At 44.8% G+C, this 23,235-nt stretch overlaps 2 protein-coding genes across 8 annotated transcripts in view; both read right to left on the reverse strand.

Annotated features, from left to right (window-relative positions):
* Positions 1-17,779, reverse strand: part of LOC114767452 (NLR family CARD domain-containing protein 3-like) — a 69,974-nt gene extending 52,195 nt beyond the window's left edge. Inside the window, exons 1-7 of one of the 6 annotated variants that reach the window (XM_028959331.1) lie at positions 17,651-17,779; positions 17,308-17,488; positions 16,964-17,062; positions 16,628-16,726; positions 14,543-14,601; positions 11,735-13,616; positions 11,418-11,548 (exon numbers count right to left, since the gene is read on the reverse strand). In XM_028959331.1, coding sequence (XP_028815164.1) covers positions 11,539-11,548; positions 11,735-13,616; positions 14,543-14,601; positions 16,628-16,726; positions 16,964-17,062; positions 17,308-17,465 — 2,307 coding nt within the window. In that variant the 5' untranslated portion in view covers positions 17,466-17,488; positions 17,651-17,779 and the 3' untranslated portion in view covers positions 11,418-11,538. Of the gene's footprint in view, positions 1-11,417; positions 11,549-11,734; positions 14,256-14,542; positions 14,602-16,627; positions 16,727-16,963; positions 17,063-17,307; positions 17,489-17,650 lie in introns of those variants that run through there. The other 5 variants (XM_028959279.1, XM_028959288.1, XM_028959305.1 and 2 more) reach the window with 5 other exon arrangements.
* A 946-nt stretch (positions 17,780-18,725) lies between these two features.
* vim (vimentin) lies at positions 18,726-22,955 on the reverse strand. Of its 2 annotated transcripts, XM_028959354.1 has the most exons (10): positions 21,697-22,955; positions 21,262-21,660; positions 21,117-21,177; positions 20,659-20,754; positions 20,282-20,446; positions 19,850-19,975; positions 19,555-19,775; positions 19,432-19,475; positions 19,057-19,139; positions 18,726-18,978 (listed from the first exon to the last, which is right to left on the reverse strand). In XM_028959354.1, the coding sequence occupies exons 1-10, from the start codon at positions 21,918-21,920 to the stop codon at positions 18,937-18,939; spliced, it is 1,461 nt and encodes a 486-aa protein (XP_028815187.1). In that variant the 5' UTR covers positions 21,921-22,955; the 3' UTR covers positions 18,726-18,936. The 2 variants fall into 2 exon arrangements, with proteins under 2 accessions (XP_028815187.1, XP_028815179.1); XM_028959346.1 differs by having other exon boundaries at positions 21,262-22,955.
* Between the last annotated feature and the right edge of the window lie 280 nt (positions 22,956-23,235).

Genomic DNA, 23,235 nt, shown 5'->3' on the forward strand with positions numbered 1-23,235 from the left:
CAGTCACTCTCTGAATCATTCAGGAGTTCATTGGCAAACTTCAGACGGGCCTGCACATGTGCCTTCTTGAGCCGGGGGACCTTGCGAGCACTGCAGGATTTTAGTCCATTGTGTTTTCAATGGTTTTCTTGAAGACTGTGGTCCCAGCTACTTTGAGGTCATTAACTAACTCCTCCCGTGTAGTTCTAGGACGATTTCTCACCTTTCTCAGAGTCATTGAAACCCCTCGAGGTGAGATCTTGCGTGGAGCCCCAGAACGAGGTGGATTGATGGTCATTTTGGGATCCTTCCATTTTCGAACAATTGCAGCAACAGTTGTCCCCTTCTCTCCCAGCTTCTTGCTAATGGTTTTGTATCCCATTCCAGCCTTGTGCAGGTCTACAATTTTGTCTCTGACATCCTTGGACAGCTCTTTGGTCTTTCCCATGTTGGAGAGTGTGGAGTCTGCCTGATTGATTGATTCTGTGGACAGGTGTCTTTTATACAGGTGACTAGTTAAGACAGGCGTCATTAATGAGGGGGACTAATTGAGTCGGAGTGTCTAACCACTCTGTGGGAGCCAGAACTCTTAATGGTTGGTAGGGGTTCAAATACTTATTTCACTCAATGAAATGCAAATCAGTCTCTATATTTTATTTAAAGTTATTTTTTCAATTTCCCTTTTGATGTGCTATCTGTCACTGTTAAAATAAACCTACCATTAAAATGATACTGTTCTGAGACTTTTCATTTCTTCGTCATTGGACAAACTTACGAAATCAGCCAGGGGTCAAATAATTATTTCCTCCACTGTATGTGTAAATGTGTGTGGTGTGTGTGCCTGATATCAACACTCACCGTAGATCCTCCAGTTTACAGTGTGGATCCTCCAGTGCTGTAGAGAGAAGTTCCACTCCTGAATTTTGCAGATTATTGCTACTCAGGTCCAGGAGTCTCAGACGTGAGGAGTTTGATCTGAGAGTTGAGGACAGAGCTGAACAGCTCACAGCTGAGAGGGAACAGCCACGCAGCCTGGAAACATGATGATCCATCAGATTATTACAGTCATTATTATTCTTTATTTACTTGCAGATAAACACACACTTTATCATGAATTTAGTTTTAATAATTTATTCCACATTAATAATTTACTCAGAATGATGTTGAAGGTGATGATGATCCATCAGATTATTACAGTCATTATTATTCTTTATTTACTTGCAGATAAACACACACTTTATCATGAATTTAGTTTTAATCATTTATTCCACATTAATAATTTATTCAGAATGATGTTGAAGGTGTTTTTCTCCTGGATATTAAAAAGTGTTTCATGATGAATGAAAAACATGAAAAACACCACTTTTGTCAGGATTGGCTCCAGGTCAGGTTGCCAGCTGGGGTCAATTCTTACAGCGTTTAAAAGTCTGTAACTCCGCCCCTTCTGCAGGGACTGCATTATACTCTCTACAATATACAGTATTAAAAGAACATTACATTTTTTTCACAAAATAACACACATGCAAAATATTCCTAATATGTACATAAATTAAAATGAAAGAAATAACTTTTTGCACACAAACCCCACGCACCTCACAACTCACGCCATGTGTCCAAGAGACCTGAACCGGGTCTCAAAAACAAAATAAAAGTCTTTAGAAAATAAGAAAATAAAAGACACAAGAAAGAAGAAATATATTTATAAATCTAGTGTAACCATTTAACTCCGACACAATAGCTTGCGTAGTATATACCCAGCTCCCAAACCAACTTTGTGAATAGATTAATATTTTTTTTTATCGCCTGATAAGAGTTTCGCGTTAACGCAGCACGTTAACGCCGATAACGGCCCACCACTATTTATTTATTATTATTAATAAATCCTTGTTCCCAATATGTCCCGCCTCTATGCTTCCCTCCCCCGTCAGCTCGCCGGCGTGACAGAATGCTGTACCTCGAGCCAAAAGCGCAGAGGAAAAAAGCAGAGGAAGAGAACCTCGGAGAAGAACTCAGCCAGGAGATGGCTGGATGGTTGCCTGTGGAATCGGGAGGAACTGCGGCAAGACGCGCCTGGATCGAGTTGCGACCCCCCCATGCTGGTGGAACGCTTTCTTCCACGGACGACGACGACGAGAGCACTGGAGACTACAGGTGTGAATGTAAAATTATAAATGCCTTAAATGAACCTTTACTGGTCTCACGATTCGATTACGATTATCAGTGCCTCGATATCAATGCATCGCGATGCATCCATGAAATACGACCTTCGCCTGCCCCCGACTTTGAGAATTGCCTGACCCCCTTGAAACCACGAAAGAACCCGACTGGAACTTCCTGGTCACGACCTCTGCCTGCCCCTGACCTTGACCCCGGTACTTCCCACAGATCCCGAACTCACTCCCAACTGCACAGCAGCCCGTCCACTGCTTCCTCCCTGTCCTCATTCCCCGCCAGTCTCTCCCTCACCGACCAAACGCGTCCAGTGTCCTCTCCCGGTACGACAGCTTGTCCCCCCGCCCATAGTATTCCCGCTTCGTGTGTGTGTATGTTTCGAAGTGGCAGAAAGAAAACGCGGCCGCTGGGGTTCTGTTTGTCGCGCGAGAATCTGTCACGGCCGCTGGGTGCCGCGCAGCGTTAACATTCCGACCCGGAGCGGCTCCGTGCTCTATAGATCAGGCCGCCACAGTCACTACCGGCACTACTTTTTTAACGAGAACCTTTATGCCGCCGCCAGAAAATAACCAAGCAATGTCATTATGATTCGATCGATTATGTTCTGCACTGCATCGATGCAATTTGTGCACCGCGATGCATCGATTATACGATTAATTTCAACACCCCTACTGGAGACGCGAGTTTGGCGGTTGGGGACGGGATGGCTCCACCCATTGCGCCCATCCACAATCGTCGCAAGGTCCATGGGGACCCACGTCACTTCCAGGGATGTGAGGACAACGAGAGATCGGAACAGTGAGGAGGAAGACTGCAACGCTGGGGTAAGATGGTGGAACAGGGCGACGGGACGTTGCCAGCCAGAAACTGAGCTGCCAGAACTGCCTCGCTGGGAATCCGCCTCTCCAGCTCCGGCCGCCGACCTGCCTTCCCTCTGCCCGGACGTTCCCCAGCTGAACGGCGGCGCAGCACCAGTGTCCCCGCCTGCTGGAGAAGACGTCCACCACCCCCCATGGCACACACCCACCAGCATCTCCAGCTACGCGTCCAGCCCCTTGTGGGACATCCCTCTTGTCCCAGGACCCATAAAATCCTGTGGCATGTACTTTGCTGCTCTTCCCTCCCTTTCAGACGCGGAGAAGATCACCACCATCCTCACGCGTCTGACTGGGTCAGCATGGGGCTGGGGCGCAGCAGGGAGACACGGACAGAATGAGTTTTTGGGACTTCCTAGACAGACTGAGGGCGGAGTTTGATTGGCCAGAGCCTGACGCAGGGATCGAACTCTGCCCCTCCACCACATCCAGTGCCAGTCAGGATCCGGGGCAAGAAGACCCAGCACTGGTGGGCGGCGAGAAGGTCGCGCCTCCCGAGATCCTGGCTGTGTCCCCTGAGGAGGTCCCGGAGAGCCCAGAGAGGGAGCCAGACGACCCTCTCTTCTGTCTGTCTCTGTCTGTGTGTGTGTGTGCGTGGCATTTGTGTGTCTTTATGTCCACCAGATGGCAACCCAGCAGCGGAGCCGAACCCCAGGGAGGGAGTTCCAAACCTGACTGCACTGGTCCAGGACAAGGTGGATGAGCCCCAAGGTACCCCTAAGTCCAGTCGGGGGGTGCTCCCCCAAATATTTTTTTTTTGGGTGGGTGCAGTTTGTGTTGGGGGCTCCTCCTGAGTGGAGGGTGGGTGGGGAAGCGACGGAGCTGGGTCTTCCGGTAGCCGGTACGAAGGGCGGGCCAGGCATGGGCCTGGGTCCGTCTCCAGAGGGGCGGTGTGCCATAGAGCCCCCTGGTAGTCATGAGGACCTAACTCGGACAGGCAGGAAGAGGACCTGCTTGTCCCAACGGACGCAGAAGGGGCTAGCTGGATGGTCTGGCAAAGCCCCCACCTTGGCATCAGGGACATGCAGCGAGAGGGGCTGCATGGTTCCAGAAGGCACCAGCCTGGGGTGCCTGGAACGGTCGCCAGAGGCTCCGGGACCGCCTCCCTGCACGTTGCAGGGAATGACGCAAGACGCGTCAGAGGGGACATGCGGAGACAGGGTTCACATGTACCCGGAAGGATTGTCCCTGATTTTTGTGTGCAGGTTGGAGGGTCTGGGGCCGCCATGCAGGACCACGCCGGGGAGCCAGTCCAACAGGTGTGTTGTTCAGATGAGGGTCGTGTGTGGAGTGTCCCCGTGAGAGTGACACTTTTCCTTGTCCCATTTCCACTTCCTCTTTCCCAAAGTAGGTCCTATTATGCTTGTTTGTCTTGTGTAACAATAAACCTGTTTGTATTCCACCGGCGCCTGGATCCTCCCCAGATATCATTTTATAGTTTATTGTACAGCACATTGGTCAATTATTGTTGTTTATCAATAATCTTCAGAAATAAAATTAATTTTAATCGAATTTAGTTTCAGTTACAATTTCCTCAGATATTTTATTCTGTTATTAGGATGATGTTGAAGGTGTTTTTCTCCTGGATATTAAAAAGTGTTTCATGATGAATGAAGAACATTAACTTTTCACCACTTTCTAAAAATAAAACCATGTCTTGTATAAAACTGATCATAATAAAACTCTGCTGCTGAAATGTATTTTTCTCCAAAAGTATTTCCATGAAATATTAATATTCAGTCCTGATATCAACACTCACCGTAGATCCTCCAGTTTACAGTGTGGATCCTCCAGTGCTGTAGAGAGAAGTTCCACTCCTGAATCCTGCAGATTATTGTAACTCAGGTCCAGGAGTCTCAGACGTGAGGAGTTTGATCTGAGAGTTGAGGACAGAGCTGAACAGCAACCAGCTGAGAGGGAACAGCACCGCAGCCTGGAAGAAACATGATGATACATCAGATTATTACAGTCATTATTACTCTTTATTTACCTGTAGATAAACACACACACAACAACAACATTTATTTCTTATATAGCCGTAAATCACATACGGTGTGTCTCAATGGGCTTTGACAGGCCCTACAGTTGACACCCCCCACACTTGACCCTTCTGCACACAAGGAAAAACTCTACACAAAAAAAACTCTAGGAGAGAGAAAAAAAGAAAGGAAGAAACGTTGGGAAGGAGTGATAGAGGGACCCCCTTCCAGGGTAGAGTGAGCCTGCAAATGGTGTCAGTGCAGGGCTGGTGATATAATAATAAGTCCTCCAGTTGTAGGGTTGGAGAAGTCCAGGATGTAGTCAGTGTCATGGTCTAGATTACGTGTCCATAATGATGTTACTGGTCCATTTGAAGATCCCTGAAGCTGTAGTTGTTATGGTGGTGGTGGCTGTGGTGACCCTCTGGTTTGTTTCATGTTTTGTCCTAGTAAAGCAGTTGTCAGGAACCAGGATTTATTTGCTGGTCTGATCACTGGGGTCTGCCAGTAGTCTGGGTGCTTGATTACGTGTCTCGGAGAAAACGAACAGAAGCAGCGGCAGACGGTTGCACTGTACGACCGATACTGAAAAATGTGGTTATAGTGGTATATTGGTGCTAGAGTGGCCCGGTACCCTAACTAGGACAGCCTAACTAGGGTGACTCTGTGATAAACTGGACTTATAATTGACACTGCGTCAAAGTGAAGTGAAGTGAAACACACTTTATCATGAATTTTATATTTAATTTTAATCATTTATTCCACATTAATAATTTACTCAGATGTTTTGATGTTTTACTCAGATTGATGTTGAAGGTGTTTTTCTCTTGGATATTAAAAAGTGCTTCATGATGAATGAAGAACATTAACTCTTCACCACTTTCTAAAAATGAAACCATGTCTTGTATAAAACTGATCAAAATAAAACTCTGCTGCTGAAATGTATTTTTCTCCAAAAGTATTTCCATGAAAAATTAACATTCAGTCCTGATATCAACACTCACCGTAGATCCTCCAGTTTACAGTGTGGATCCTCCAGTGCTGTAGAGAGAAGTTCCACTCCTGAATCCTGCAGATTATTGATACTCAGGTCCAGGAGTCTCAGACGTGAGGAGTTTGATCTGAGAGTTGAGGACAGAGCTGAACAGCAACCAGCTGAGAGGGAACAGCGCCGCAGCCTGGAAGAAACATGATGATACATCAGATTATTACAGTCATTATTACTCTTTATTTACCTGTAGATAAACACACACATTTTATCATGAATTTTATATTTAGTTTTTGTTCAAATTATTTTTCTCTTAATAGAAAATAATCCAGTTGTGTAGTTGGACCAAGTTGAGTAAGTTTTTATTCTGGTACGAGGAGACGAGTCAGTACAGCGGTACAGGTTGTCTAACCAGGAACAGGCAGTCTGGTCCTTTTATACAGTAGATATGCATGACAGTATTAGACACCAGTATTCTTACAGTAAAGGGGTGTGTGTGTGGTGTGTGTGTGCTTGTGGTGTGTGTGTCTGTATGTGTGTATGTGTAAGGTGTGTGTTCGGTGGGTCTGTGGTGTGTGTGTGTGTGTGTGTGTGTATGTAAATGGTGTTGAGGTGTTGTGTTGTTCAGATGAGGGTCGTGTGTGGAGTGTCCCCGTGAGAGTGACACTTTTCCTTGTCCCATTTCCACTTCCTCTTTCCCAAAGTAGATCCCTATATGCTTGTTTGTCTTGTGTAACAATAAACCTGTTTGTTTTCCACCGGCGCCTGGATCCTCCCCAGATATCATTTTATAGTTTATTGTACAGCACATTGGTCAATTATTGTTGTTTATCAATATTCTTCAGAAATAAAATTAATTTGAATCGACTTTAGTTTCAGTTACAATTTATTCAGATATTTTATTCTGTTATTAGGATGATGTTGAAGGTGTTTTTCTCCTGGATATTAAAAAGTGTTTCATGATGAATGAAGAACATTAACTTTTCACCACTTTCTAAAAATAAAACCATGTCTTGTATAAAACTGATCATAATAAAACTCTGCTGCTGAAATGTATTTTTCTCCAAAAGCATTTCCATGAAAAATTAATATTCAGTCCTGATATCAACACTCACTGTAGATCCTCCAGTTTACAGTGTGGATCCTCCAGTGCTGTAGAGAGAAGTTCCACTCCTGGATCCTGCAGATTATTGTAACTCAGGTCCAGGAGTCTCAGACGTGAGGAGTTTGATCTGAGAACTGAGGACAGAGCTGAACAGCAACCAGCTGAGAGTTTACAGCACTGCAGCCTGGAAGAAACATGATGATCCATCAGATTATTACAGTCATTTTAAACACATTTTTTTAAATAAATGTTATATTTAGTTTTAAACATTTATTTCACTTTTAACAATTTATTCAGATGTTTTATGCTGTTATTAAGATTCAAGATTGGTTTAATATCAGTACAACAGTCTACACAGTATACCATGAACAGGCCCCCCATAGTGTAATCATAAAAGAAAGAAAAATAAATTGTATATTGTATATACACACTAAAATAAACTATACTAACTAAAACTAAAACTTAAATACTTAGAACTTTAGTAGAACTTTTCTGTACAATGAACAGGTTGAACAGGACATAACTGGACAACATCATGTAGGACGCTTGTAAGTGGATATGTTGGATATTTCAAACAGGACACACAAGACAAGACAAACATGTGCAGAATGAACAGAAATGTACAAAATGGTCAGTATGTTATCAGGTGCACAAGGCTGGAAGTGTATTGTTGTAAAAAAAGTGAAGTGATTGTTGTTGTGAAGCACAGCACACGGTGACACAGTGAAATGTGTCCTCTGTATTGAACCATGACCCTTGGTGAGCAGTGGGCACCATGACAGGCGCCCGGGGAGCAGTGTGTGGGGACGGTACTTTGCTCAGTTGCAACTTGCCAATTACGGGTCCACTTCCTTATCTGCTAGGCCACCACTGCCACTGTTAACATTATAATCCTAACATTAGGATGTTATAGGTGATGTGAACTTTTATTTGTATGTTTAAATTGTATTTGTATATTTTGACATTATTATAGCTGGTAATTTTTGTAATATTGTTGATTTGTAATGTAGTGTTTGTTCAGTGTTGGGGTGGCATAAGGACACGCCCTGTTGGGATTAAGAGGGCAGTAGTTCCAGTTTAGCGAGTGTTCGGCGTGACTGCGGCCGACAGCAGTTAAATATTATATACTTAATATATAATAGTATTAAATACTAATCATATAATATATGTAAGTGTACATATGTACAGAGTGGATATATATACACATATTGCACATGAGGAACATGGAGATGGTGGACTGGATGTGTGTGTTTGTGTGGTCAGCTGTTGTAGAGTCTGACAGCGGTTGGAGGAAAGACCTTCTGAATCTCCGTCCCACATCGTGGTGCTGCAGCCTGCCACTGAAGGAGCTGCTCAGTGTTGTCAGGGTCTCCTGCATGGGGTGGGAGATGTTGTCCACCATTCTCCTGTCACTCACCATCTCCACTGGGTCCAGAGGACATCCTATATCAGAGCTGGTCCTCTAGATCAGCCTGTTCAGTCTCTTCCTGTCCTCAGCAGACCACACCATAAAAGATGGCTGAGGCCACCACATTGTCATACAAGGTCTTCAAGAGTGGACCCTTCACCCCAAAAGACCTGAGCCTCCGCAGTAGGTCCAGCCTGCTCTGCCCTTTTCTGCTACCCCACGTAAGCTAAAACAACTGTGTATCTTAGGTCTGAACTTGTTGATGCAAAAGCTTGACACAAAAGCTGGACATAATCTGATAAAGGAAAGGTTCTGTGACGCTGATGGGCGCCACTGTCCAACGTGGTGCGAGCTTGATTTTCGACCTTGTATACCCCAGATGTATAAATGCATGTGAACTGTAATCAAGCGGGGGTGAAGTTCTCTTGTGGGTCCCCCCGTGTGCGGTAAAAGAAACTTGGATAATCAATTCAGTTGACTTCCTTTATTGCAGCTCCCCAGATGGCAGAATTCCCACCACACTGCCAGTAAATAAAAGTTTTGTAGAACCTTGAAACTCGACTTCGACCTCTCACTGCTTTTGGTTTTATTTCATGTAGTCACTAAATATGCAGTTTTTCACCAAATATTAATATTCAGTCCTGATATCAACACTCACCGTAGAGTCTCCAGTTTACAGTGTGGATCCTCTAGTGCTGTAGAGAGAAGTTCCACTCCTGAATCCTGCAGATTATTGTCACTCAGGTCCAGGAGTCTCAGACGTGAGGAGTTTGATCTGAGAACTGAGAACAGAGCTGAACAGCAACCAGCTGAGAGGGAACAGCACCGCAGCCTGGAAGAAACATGATGATACATCAGAATATTATGTAAAATACACATGCATACAAGTTTATTGGCATAAAATTATTCGGGTGGTAGTAGCCTAGTGGGTAAGACACTTGCCTGTGAACCAGGAAACCCAGGTTCAAATCCCACTTACTACCATTGTGTCCCTGAGCAAGACACTTAACCTTAAGTTGCTCCGGGGAGACTGTCCCTGTAACTACTGATTGTAAGTCGCTCTGGATAAGGGTGTCTGATAAATGCTGTAAATGTAAAAATGTAAAGTGGCCAAGATCGTATTCAGCAATACTTTCAGCTCAAACTGGGCAACAAACTAAATCCAGTGAACTACAGAGCATGAACAGCTCAGTTAACAATCATCACCTGCTGGCCACATAAACTCCTCCCACGCAAACCACAGCACCGCCCACAGGACAAAACACAAGACCACACGGACACACACATCACAAACACATGAACGACTCACATTATAGAAAATATAATGAATACAATAAAATCTTAATATTTATATCAAGAAAATGTCAAACACATAAAAGGACAATTGTGGTCCTTTACAATATGAATCTAATTATTTGCATCTCTGCATTTACATCTTGAACCAAAATTATTGTAAATGATTCACCCATCAGGCTGTCAGGAAACTCAACTCCCTCCCGGCTCTGCCCCCACTCCCCTCACTCCCCTCTTCTGCCCCACAAACTTTCTGAACCCTAACACACACAAACTGACCGTGCACCAGTCACTCTGTACAGCTTTGGTCTGCCAACTACCTCACTTGTCTCTTTGTCACTTTAAACTTACCTCTGTTGCACTACATTTTTTTGCACTCTCCACCATGTGCCCTTATTTGTATATGGTGTTTTTTAAATTGTATATGGTGTTTTTTAAATTGTATATTGTGTATTTATACTTTTGTATTCAATGTTACTGTTTTGTATTTAAGCACCACGGGTCTGAGAGTAACGTAATTTCTATTCTCTGTATGTCCTGTACATGTGGCAAAATTGACAATAAAGCTGACTTTGACTTTTGACTTTGACTAAATTCTTTGTTATTTTCATGTTTATTTCTTTTGTTGAAACTGGAAGAAAAATAATTCCACGCAGAACATCACAAATGGCCTGTAATATTCTATTACAAGCATGTGATGCTGCCACGTCCTCAGCCCTCCTACCCTGATCACCGTCCCCTGTCCTCTGAACTCCGGCCCAATAATTGAAGAGTCGTCCGCACCCGTCTGCTCTGATCAACCTCCTGCACCACCACCACAATATAAGATCTCACCTGAGATCTGAAGGTTGCTGATTCTCCAGCCTAAAAATCCTGTACTTTAAAGTACCGGTGTTATCCGAGACCCGTCTGGCTGTGTTTGTTCTGTTTAGTGTCCTCCCCTTTGTTCTGTTTTGTCTCACTGATTATTACAGAAAGTAATTAAAATAAAATCAGGCTTTAAGTTGAGGGTGGCGGTCATCTTGTCCAGTGTAGAATGGCTCCGATTTTTTTGTGTTCTCCCAGTGCCAACAAAAGAAATGAACATGACAATAACAAAGCATTTGGAATTTAACATTTATCTTGGACAGATACACAAGAGGAATCATACAAAACTCCACACAGAAAAACAAGTATCATGACTCAAACACGGGCTGAGATCCAGGTGCAGATGGAGTTACACCTGAACACGGGAGCTACGAGGTTAACAAACACAGAGAACAGGAAACAGGGAACCAAACTGAGACCCAGAAGAGCCGGACACTGACCTAGACACAGGGAGAACTCAGACCTGATGGAGGAACGTAGACCAGGTTACAACACAGACTGGGAAGAGACACGCTGATTGAAAATAGAACACAGACCAGGAATCCTACACAGACGTGGACCGTTAAGCTCTTCTGCAATACGGTGGCAGAAACAGAATGGGGTCACAGGTCCAAGATCAGCCAGGGAACAATGATACAGGATGTCCTTTAATAAAGAAGGGAACAGGTGCTGTGAAGGATGAAAAATCTGATTATTCTTGTTCTAACCTGAGAGTCTCCAGTTTACAGCATGAAGACTCCAGTCCTACACAGATGTGTTTCACTCCTGAATCCAGGATCTGGTTGTAACTCAGGTCCAGATCAGTCAGATGTGAGTCTGGTGACTGGAGAGCTGCTGCTACAGTCTTACAGGACGACTCAGTGAGGTTACAGTCACCCGAGCCTGTAAAGACAGAGAAGATGTCCATCATATTTACAGCTGTGTGTTACATGATATTTGATGGATCATTTCAGTTGTAGTGACTGTTGGTCCTTACTGGATGCTGTATGCAGTGGGGCTGTGTTCAGCATAAACAGCAAATTTATGATATAATCTGTTAGACTGAAAGATCCTCAGTCAGGAACTCACCGAGCCTTTCTGCAGTTCCTCACTGAGATCATCAGTCTCTCACGACCACCAGCATCTGTCTTGTATTTCTTCAGGTCGAACTCGTCCAGACCATCCTCTGATACCAGGATCATGTAGGCCAGTACTGAGCAGTGGGCAGGTGAGAGATCTTTATCTAATTTCACCAACATATCAGTCTCCTCATGCAGGGAAGAGTCTTTCATCTCAAGCAGGCAGAGCAGAAGATTCATGGCTCTTTCAGTGGAGATGTTCTGGTCAGTAATCGCCCTGTGGGTGGTTGTGAGTGGTTCTCTCTCATTGTACAGTTTCTTCTTGATGTACTGACTTGTTCTCTGGAGACTCTCTGAGCTGCTCTTAGTTTGGGGCAGGAGACCTTGTAGAAGTTCCTGGTTGGACCCGAGTGAAATTCCCAGAAAGAAACGGAGGAAAAGATCCAGATGTCCGTTCTCACTCTGTAGGGATTTATCAACAGCAGCTTTAAGAAGATCATCCAGTGACATCTTTGGTCTTGAGGAAAATGTCCTCATGATAGAGAGCAAAGAGATTCTTGTGATTTCTCTATTCTGTCTTGTAACAAACATCTTCAGTTCCTCCATGTTCTTCTTTACATAGCAGTAAAAAACCCAGAAAGCAGCAAGAAACTCCTGGATGCTCAGGTGCACAAAGCAGTAGATCTTCTTCTGCTGAAACACAGATTCCTCCTTGAAGATCTCAGTGCACATCCCAGAGTAGACTGAGGCAGCAGTGACGTCTATTCCACACTCTCTCAGGTCTTCTTCATAAAACAAGAGGTTTCCCTTCTCCAGCTGTCTGAAGGCCAGCTTAGATAGTTGCAGAAGGACCTCTTTATTTGACTGCAGGAGCGTCTGTCTGTCCATCTCACTCCTCTCATCGTACTTCTGGTTCTTCATGTTGGTCTGGATGATCAGGAAGTGGGTGAACATCTCAGTCAGAGTTCTGGGGATTTCCTTACTGTTGTCCTGGAGCAGCACTTCCTGAAGAACAGTGGCTGAGATCCAGCAGAAGATGGGGATGTGACACATGATGTAGAGGCTCCTTGATGTCTTCATGTGGGAGATGATTTTGTTGGCTTGAGTCTCATCTCTGATCCTCTTCCTGAAGAACTCCTCCTTCTGACGGTCATTAAACCCTCGCACTTCTGTTACCTGGCTGGTGTGTTGAGCAGGAATCTGATTGGCTGCTGCTGGTCGTGATGTAATCCATATGAGAGCCGAGGGGAGGAGGTTCCCTTGAATGAGGTTTGTTATGACCACGCCCACTGATGATGTCTGTGTGACGTCACACAGCTTCTGTTCCTGAATGTGGAAATTCAGCTGAATTCTGCTTTCATCCAGACCATCAAAGATGAAGATCATCTTACAGCCCTCATATTTCTGTGGGTCCTCCAGCTCCTGAAGCTCAGGGTGGAAGTCCAGCAGAAGCTGATGAAGACTGTACCCTTCATCTTTAACCAAATTCATCTCCCTGAAAGGAAGCAGGAAGATGAAATCTACGTCTTGGTTTGCTGCTCCTTCTGCCCAGTCCAGGATGAACTTGTGCACAGACACAGTTTTTCCTATTCCAGCAACACCCTTGGTCATCACAGTTCTGATGTGCTTCTCTTGTCCAGGTGGGGCTTTAAAGATGTCATTACAGTTGATGGGCGTGTCTCGTCTTCTTCTCCTGTGTTCTGCTTCAATCTGCTGAACCTCATGTTCTCTATTCATCCCTTCACTCTCTCCCTCTGTGATGTAGAGCTCTGTGTAGATGCTCTTCAGGAGGGTCTGGTTCTCTGGATGTATGATGCCTTCACATATGTGCTCCACCTTCCTCTTCATTCTGGATTTATGAGACTGTAGAACTTTCTTTAGGACACCAGCCTCTGTTAATAAATAAATGAACCAGAGATAGCAATTATTCATTATTTGGAGTTTTATCTTCTCTCAGACACACGGCAGTTTCTGAATGTTTCTGTATTTTATTACTTTACTGTGACAGAAAGTCAGAGTCTGTACTGATGTGTTAGTGTCATGTCTTTGTTGGGTCATTGCGTGTGTTACGTGTCCTGTCCAGTGCCACCATGCGTGCTTTGTTTCCTTGTTTGTAATAAATCCCCCTTTTATATGTACAAGTCGAGTGATTGCAGGTGCCGTCATTCTCCATTTCCACACCGGCACCTGGAACCGTGACATGGAGGTTATCCCCCACTTGGGATGTCACACAACCCCCCCCCATACACTCTGTGTGGGGAAATAATTATTTGATCCCCTGCTGATTTTGAAAGTTTGCCCACTAAAAAAAGAAATAATCAGTCTATAATTTCAATGGTTTATCTGATCAGTTTGTTGTCCATCACAGTTTCTTGTATTTGGCTGCAACGTTTGCACGTATCTCAGGGGGGACTTTGTCCCACTCCTCTTTGCAGATCTTCTCCAAGCCATTTTCAATGCCCTGGCTGAAATTCACACGTTCTCTCTGACACCGTCATAGGCAGCATTCCTCCTCATCCAAACACAGTGAACTGAGATGATGTCAAAGAAAATTTTATTTGTCACATACATAGTCAGTTAAATGCTGTTGCGACTGCTATAGACCTCAATATTGCAAGTATTCAAGTGAACCAATATGCAAATATTGCAAACATAACCAAATATTACAATTTTAGATTTTTAAACATAAAATATGTGCAACGATTTTATGAATTTCTTTAATACTAAAATAGTCACGAATAATAGTCATAAATAAAATAGTCACCGTGTGCTGTGCTTCACAATGAAATTGACTCCACTTTCACTTTGAATGTCTTACCTGATCTGGTGCTTCCAGTAAGCCGCTGGAAAACAGAAACAACCTGAGTTTTCCACCCCCTGCAGAGACAAAATCATGAACAGAGAGGACAAACTCTTCATTTTTTAAATGAACTGGAAACTATTTACACGGCATTTCCTTAATAATCAATATAACGTCTTAAGAATTATACAATGCAAAAAAAAAGCAACAGATTTTTCCAGCTTGGTGACTGTAGGTGTGTGTGAGTGAATGTGTGTGTGTGTGTGTGTGAGTGCACGCCGGTGTCCTGTTTATCTATGAATAGTTTACAGGTTATAAATATTTATATATTTTTCATGTGTTACTACATTGCTGAATGTTTTGATATAAGCCTTGTGACTAGTCGCTAGATCATAAACTGATGCAGATGAGGCTTAATCTCCACTGGATTTATGATGCTTCTTCATGAACAAGTTACTCAGACTCACAGCTGGACACTGAAGCCTTTAGTCTACATGGAATTTACATTTCTAGAATATAAATCACATGGATTTGACAGACTGGGCAGACATAATTAATAGTAATAACGTATAATCTACTGCAAGTAGATCATCTGACATGAGTGTTGACAATTCTAAATGATCAGATGGTTGGATTCAACATTATTTATACACCAGGCTAGGGCTGCAACTATCGAATATTTTTGGAATAGAGTGTTCTGTCTGTTTTTTCATCGATTAATCAGATAAATCATACTTGTGCGTTTTTAAACAACTCTATCAATAGTGTGTTATGCAACATGAAAATGAGCAAGCAATTGGCCGTTATTCCTCACAATTAGATCAGATTAGATTAGATTTATTAGATCAAAGCTTAAAACCTTTGGGTTACTGGCTCCAGAACTAAGACCATTTAATCAATCTATCTGTGAACCATTCATGATGTACATGAAAGAAAACTATGAAACATAGGCTAGCCTATTTGTCCTAAGTTTTATTTGAATTTAAAAAAGGAAAAAGGGGTGTACCACCTGCTATAGCCCATCTGAGAATAAAGAGAAAAAGTATAAAGGCACAAAATAGTAAAAAGAAAATATAAATAAACAATTCAAGTATTACTAATAATCCAACTTAAACAATACAGTTCAGTTTCCAGTTGTATCCAGATGAGGTAGGTAGGTAGCAATGTTATGTGCAAAATAGATTTGTGTGTGTGAGTGTGTGAGTGAGTGTGTGTGTGTGAGTGTGTGTGTGAGTGTGTGTGTGAGTGTGTGTGAGAGTGTGTGATTGAGTGTGTGTGATTGAGTGTGTGAGTGAGTGTGTGTGATTGAGTGTGTGAGTGAGTGTGTGTGAGTGTGTGAGTGAGTGTGTGAGTGAGTGTGTGTGTGTGAGTGTGTGTGTGTGTGAGTGTGTGTGATTGAGTGAGTGTGTGAGTGAGTGTGTGTGTGTGAGTGTGTGTGTGAGTGTGTGTGTGTGTGAGTGTGTGTGTGAGTGTGTGTGAGTGTGGCGTGCAGGAGGGCGGGAGAATTACATGAGTTGAGATCTTGGTGTATTTGCTCTCTAGCATCTTATCTTCCCTCGTCACTATCGACTCATAACACAAATAATTACAAATAATGTACGTTCCAAGAAGCGCTAATGTTATTTAGCGATCATAAAAAATATGACACCTTGTAGAAGCTCCGAGTCATTTGGAGAAGTGCGGTTCATGTGAGGATTTGTTCGGTTCAGGTGCTGTAGTATTGATTTAAGTACTTTTATGGTAAGCCGGGTCCGTTTTACAGTGTATTCACTGCACTACGTTGTCCACCTTACGCAGCGTAAAATGGTTCCACACTTCAGACATTTTATGCCTTTTACGCACACTTTATTTTCTGCCAATAAATCGCGCCTCCTTAAATCTTTTAAATGCGCTTCAGTTAAAACAGTCCGTGTAGAACAATGATCCCGGTGCTGCGCGGGAGCGATACGATAAAAGATGGACTTTGGTGACGAATTAAACGAAGCTTCAAGGCAAAGAATTTTCCTCCAACATTTTTTGTAATTGAATCATTCGAGTTATTCTAATAATCGTTTCAGCCCAACACCAGGCAGATAATCATTTTAAAACATTGACATTTCTTACTTTGAACCGGAGGGGGCGCTCTCTCCACTGAAGCTAGGAGGAAGGTCATTGGACCAGTCACTCTTCATAGACACACAGCTGGACTCTGGAGACTTTATTCTATGTGAGAAAATGAGTGTCGTTTGTTCACTGTGGTCACAGATATATGTAAATATGTATATTGTCGAAATACAAGGAGATAAAAACCTGCTACTCTCTACATGACTTTTCTCACCAGCTTTGTGTTTAACTTACTTGGTAACTAAAATATATATTTCAGAATATAATAACATTTTCAGTTGGATTAACAATATTGAAACACCATCTTGATAATTGCTAAACATTGACATTTCTTACTTTGAACCGGAGGGGGCGCTCTCTCCACTGAAATTAGGAGGAAGGTTCATGGACTGGTCACTCTTCATAGACACACAGCTGGACACTGGAGACTTTAGTCTATGTGAGAAAATGAGTGTCGTTTGTTCACTGTTCACTGTGGTCACAGATATATGTAAATATGTATATTATCGAAATACAAGAAGATAAAAAGCTGCTACTCTTCACATGACTTTTCTCACCAGCTTTGTGTTTAAATTACTTGGTATCTAAAATATATATCTGAGAAGATAATAAAATTATCAGTTGGATTAAACAATATTGAAACACCAGCTTGATAATTTCTAAACATTGACGTTTCTTACTTTGAACCAGAGGGGGCGCTCTCTCCACTGAATTGCAGGAGGACGGAATTATAGGACCGGTCACTCTTCATAGACACACAGCTGGACACTGGAGACTCTGGTCTGTGTGTCTGATGCGGACCGGTGTCCATGTCCTTACCGTCCCCACGGAGACTCATTTTAGACACAGAGTCCTCTAAACCTGTGGAAACATGAACCACACAGGATGTTCATGATGGTGGTGAAGCTGCTACAAACACAGACTCCATCTTCTGCAGGTCCAGACAGAAGACCACAGCGAAGTCCTGCTGAAAATGCAAAGTCATTTCTCGTAATTCTCGTAATCATTCCGAACATTCCGTACCGGCTAAAAACCTCCAGAGAAGCTTCTACTGAATCCAGAGACGCCGGACACGTTCCGCAGCTCAGAAGCGTCCAACTTGACCTTTTAAAGTCGCTGGACTGAAAAAACTTTAACTTTCGTCTTCAGAACCGGAAGTGACGTGAAGTACTGAGTAATACTGCTGTTCCCCCGACTGCTCAGAATGAATCTTCATTTTACTTCTTAAGTAACAGAAAATGGAATAAAATGAAGATTTTTTAACGAAATTATACTTTTATTGACTTTTTATTGACTTCTTGCACATTAATTTGTCTCAGCAGGATCTGGAAAGCTGCAGTAATAAATTTTCCTCTGGATGGAATGTTTTATTGTCATAATTAAAAAGTAAAATATGGAGGCGTCACCACACGCTAGACAATGAAGCAGCATTACAACACTTTCATATTACACGTAATGTAATAGCAGATTTATCATGGTGGTAACGTAGAAGTAGAATGTGGAGAACATTTTTATATTTCATGTTAGTGTCGTCTCTGAATCTTGCTCTGTTTGTGCCACTGATGGACAGAAAAGGTCACAGGACCCAGGAAAGGTCGTGGCCAGTCCAGAATCCAGCAGTTTGGGCGTGTCTGTGAAAGGGGCGTTTTCAGCAGTAACATGTCAGAATGAGGTGTGGGTAGTGGTTTAATTCATGTTAAATTCATGTTTAATTCATGTTTTACTCATCCAGCGGTGAGTACAGGGCTCCACCCAGCACTACGTCACCGCGAGGTCCACGTGAACGGCCCAGAACCAGGAGGACAGGAGAGAAGTGTAGGCAACGTGTAGAAATTATTACTCCACTAGTTTTATATTTCTTGCCCAGGAAAGCTGCTCTGGGGCCAAGAATAAAAGACACTTAACACTTGGGTGTAAGTAGCGGATGGATGAGGAATGAGTTCGGGTGCAGACACCATCACCCCCCCGTCCCTCCAAAGCCAAGAGCAGACAAGGTTCTACGCTTATTTGCGGCTTTTTAGGCGATCTTTACATTTTAATGGTGGTTTTTACAATTTATACATCCACACACACAATAACCATGTCAGAGCAGAGGAAGGACTTTCATTAAGTTTTATTGTTCTGGGTGTGAACACACAACAACACAAGCTTTCCATCCATCTGGACAGTCAGAACATCATAAAAACCTTTAACTGGCAGAAGTGTAAACTAGTGACTGTGTGGTGAACAGGAACGTCGAGTAGAGCTGCTTCAAAAAGGCACTTTATAAAGCTTTATATTTACTGAAGAGCTTCTAGAGCTCCAGACGCTCATTCCAGCTCGCCGTGGTGCTGAGTGGACTCGGTGATCACCTGGTCTCCAGAGAAGATAAACACGGGTGGGAACCGAAACTCAGGTCAAGCAGAAGAAATAAATTCAACTCCACCCACCTCCCCATCTCGGGTCTCGATGGTCTTTATCAGCACCTTCTTCTGGAACTGCTCCATCGCTGGCCTGCTCTCCAGCATGGTTTCTTCAGTAGAAGGTGGAGACCAGTCAGACGTTATAAACCCACGTTTTTCCTCTAGTTCTACCAAACTACATCCACCAACTGATCAGCGAGGCCCGTGCTGGACCTGGACCTTCTGGGTCCTTATTTCTGGATTATTTAGGATTTTTCTGAGCAGCAGAGGAAGCTGCGTGGTGTTTTGGGGTGACCTGTGCTTCTGGCCTCCAGCTTCTGCTTCCTAATTCACTGCATTTTTGAGAGCTTCGGATTACAGAAACGTGTGAGGAGAAGCGGGAGACCTGCACACCAAACTCACCTCTCAGGTTAAACGCGGTGAAGCTGGCCACCGGAGTAGTGATTCTGAGAGAGAGGAAGAGGACGTGATGAAGACACAGTGAAGCGGGTTTCTTCTGAAAAAACGGTTCTGCTCGGGTCCCACCTGCTCTCCTCCCCCTCCAGCAGCTTCCTGTAGGTGGCGATCTCGATGTCCAGCGCCATCTTGACGTTGAGCAGATCCTGGTATTCGCGCAGGTGGCGTGCCATCTCGTCCTTCATGTTGTGGATGTCCTCCTCCAGGCGGCCGATGCGGTCCTGGTAGCCGCCGGCCTCCACCGAGAAGTTCTCCTCCATCTCCCGCATCTGCCACTCCAGAGACTCGTTCTGCGTGAAACAGATAAAAGAGTGAGGTGGAGGTTACCCAGGGTGGGTGTGGCTGGAGGTGGGCGGAGACTCACCGCACCCTTCACAGCGTCCAGCTCGCAGGTGAGAACCTGCACCTGGCGGCGGAACTCGTTGGTGTCCTGCTTGGCCTGGCGGAGGGCTTCAGTATTACGAGTGGCGGCTTCAGACAGGTCAGCAAACTGCAGAAGAAAGACAGAAGGACTTTTTACTTCTTCTTCTCCACCTCCTGTCATGTTTTACCCTGATAAGTTTGTGACATGGTCACAGTGGTGATGGACATCAGGTTTTCAGAACTTCATGAAGCGTATAGCCTCATCACAGCTACAAGTCTGTGCTACTGACCCACCCTGATCTGCTGGTAACTGTTTGTCCCTAGAACCTCCAACGAAACACGTCTCAGTGGTAAAGTACCAAAATATGGGCAAATGTAACAGACGTATCTTCACAGCTGAGACGCCCTCTTCCAACATAGAAGCTCCGGTCACCTTGGACTTGTACCAGTCCTCCGACTCCTGGATGTTCTTGGTGGCCAGAGTCTCGTACTGCAGCCGGACGTCACGCAGAGCAGCAGTCAGGTCGGGCTTGGCCACCTCCACCTCGATCTGAGCAGCGTGGTGCTCCTGGATCTGGGACTGGAGCTCAGCCATCTCCTAAAGAGACATGGAGAGAACGTTGTTTAAAGTCCAGAGAAAACGACAGCCTGCCACCTCATCTCCGTGACATGCAAGAGGTTTGAGGAACCCGGTCAATGGCCTGAACCCCTTCCTTGGGGTGGTGTTGGTTAATTGTCCTCCAGCTTTTAACGCGTGATCGCGGGGAACAGTGGTCTGGATGTAACGGCCGCCGCAACGGCCCTACACACCTCCTCATGCAGCTTCTTCAGGAAGAGGATCTCCTCCAGCAGAGACTCCACTCTCCTCTCCAGATCCAGGCGTGCCAGGGAGGCGTTGTCCACGTCCTAATCCGCAAACACACAGATACGGGTACGAGTTTAATACAAGAACAACTTAATATTCAGACCAAAAGAAACATAATTTAACTTTTATTTAGAACCTTCGTCATTATACCGTCACCCCAGACCGTTCTGCTGCCACGTTACACGAATATGATGACCTTTACCTGCATTATTCTTATAATAATTCATATCTAACATGACGTATTTATAACTCTAAATGCATGCTGGTTGTTTTAATGTCTACTGTCTCGTTTTTTATCTGGATCCAGACGGGCCCTGGTACGGCCACGCCTCATTTCCACCGCATGTCGGGATGGGGACGAAGACCCTCCTGATGGCTTCTTGTGTGCGATCATGTGCCGTACCTGTCGGAAACTTTGCAGGTTGTGTTCGGCCTCTTCTCTCTGCACAGCCTCGGCATGGAGCCTGCATGAGGACAGAGGGGGACAGATGGTGACTTCAGGGCCACGCCCACCTCCACCGAACACAGCCAGCAGATCGTGAGCCTACTTTTCTCTGAGCCTCTGGACGTCTTCTCCCAAGTTCTCCCTGTCCACCTCCACCCTGGCCTTCTCCGTGCTCAGCTGGTCCACCACGCGGCGCAGGTCCCGCATCTCGTCCTCGTACAGGTCCCCGACCCGGGTCCGGCCCGTCCCCTTCAGCTGCTCCAGCTCGGCCACCAGGATGCGGTTCTGCTGCTCCAGCAGGCGCACCTTCTCGATGTAGCTGGCGAAGCGGTCGTTCAGGTGCTGCATCTCCGCCTTCTCGCTGGTGCGGCTGGCCTTGAACTCCGAGTTGATGGCGCCGCTCAGGGAGAAGTCCAGCGCCGGGGCTCCGCCGCGCAGGCGGCCGCCTTTGGAGGCGAGGATGGCCGCGGAGGCGCCGTGGGACGCGCCGTGGGACGCGCCGTGGGACGCGCCGTGGAACGCACCGTGGGACGCGCCGCGCATTGCGCGCACCGGACCGCCGTACTGGCGCGCCGAGTAGGCGGGACGGTCCGCGCCGAACATGCGGCGGTAGGACGAGCTGTGTCGGGGGCCGAGGCTCGACATGCTGCGCTCCGCGGCGGGGTCGGTGCGCGTCCCTCCCCCGCCGGAGCTTTTATAACGGGGCCGGCGGCCGGAGTGACGCAACCGAGGGACCGACTTCCGTAGCCAACTCATCTTCATGGGATTAAAACTCTGTTTCTCTCCGTGTTTCTCAATATATTACCCTCCATGCATGTCCTCTTATGTCTTTTTCACAGTGGAACTGCTGTTAAAGGGCTTTAGAAATAAAGTTGCCTCGACTCTGCACCTCCACCCTGGCCTTCTCCGTGCTCAGATTTCTGTAATGTTCATAATCAGGCCACGCCCCTAATCATAATCAGGCCACGCCCCTAATAATTTCACAGTGGAACTGCTGTTAAAGAGCTTTAGAAATAAAGTTGCCTCGACTCTGCACCTCCTATTGTCTTCAGATTTCTGTAATGTTCATAATCAGGCCACGCCCCTCATCATAATCAGGCCACGCCCCTCCTCACTTCACAGTGCAACTGCTGTTAAAGGGCTTTAGAAATAACGTTGTCTCGACTCTGTGCTTCCTTCTGTTTTCAGATTTCTGTAATGTTCATAATCAGGCCACGCCCCTCATCATTTCAGTTCGTATTAAGAACAGAGACCATAATAATACAGATCTGCTTATTTCGTTAAAAAAAAAATCTTGTGAACAAAATGACTTCCTGTCCTTGACGAAATGCATTCTTTGGACGAAAATGCATTTAGTCAGAAAGTCTTCTTTCATGGACAAAAAAATTTCTTTCGAAAGTGAAAAAAGTGGACAAAATGGCATTTTCTGTCCTTCATCCAATACAGGTTCTGTCTATAAAATGGCAGGCACTGGTCAGTTTGGTGCATGAAATAAATCACCTGCTTTGGATTTCTATGCACAAAATAAAGTGACGACTTGTTTTTTGTTTGTGGACAAAGTTTGAAGCTGGCTTGTCTTTCTGTTATAATTGATTTGGTGGGACAGAACATATTTTGCACATTCATGCATTCTCTTTAGTCCGATGTTTCTGCTTCTGCTTCTATTTCATACATCTATTCTATTTTCATACAACGGGTCAGTGGTGGCCTAGCGGTTAAGGAAGCAGCCCCGTAATCAGAAGGTTGCCGGTTCGAATCCCCATCCGCCAAGGTGCCACTGAGGTGCCACTGAGCAAAGCACCGTCCCCACACACTGCTCCCCGGGCGCCTGTCATGGCTGCCCACTGCTCAGTCAGGGTGATGGGTTAAATGCAGAGGACACATTTCACTGTGTGCACCGTGTGCTGTGCTGCTGTGTATCACATGTGACAATCACTTCACTTTCTTCTTCACATCCATACGTCCTCCATTCACCAGAATGTAATAAATATTGCATATAATTTAAAAGTTTATTTGTCACATACAGTCATACACGGTATGATACGCAGTGAAATGCTTTAGCAACTGTACAGACCAC

This window comes from Denticeps clupeoides, chromosome 2 (assembly GCF_900700375.1).
Source record: "Denticeps clupeoides chromosome 2, fDenClu1.1, whole genome shotgun sequence".
Taxonomy (NCBI): domain Eukaryota; kingdom Metazoa; phylum Chordata; class Actinopteri; order Clupeiformes; family Denticipitidae; genus Denticeps; species Denticeps clupeoides.

Excerpts from the sequence above, each read along its gene's own strand:
- vim (XM_028959346.1), bottom strand. The coding sequence starts at position 21,920 with ATGAAGATGAGTTGGCTACGGAAGTCGGTCCCTCGGTTGCGTCACTCC. Across the intron at positions 20,447-20,658 it reads TGAAGAAGCTGCATGAGGAG|GAGATGGCTGAGCTCCAGTC; the intron begins GTGTGTAGGGCC and ends ATGTCTCTTTAG. Across the intron at positions 18,979-19,056 it reads TCGAGACCCGAGATGGGGAG|GTGATCACCGAGTCCACTCA; the intron begins GTGGGTGGAGTT and ends TCTGGAGACCAG.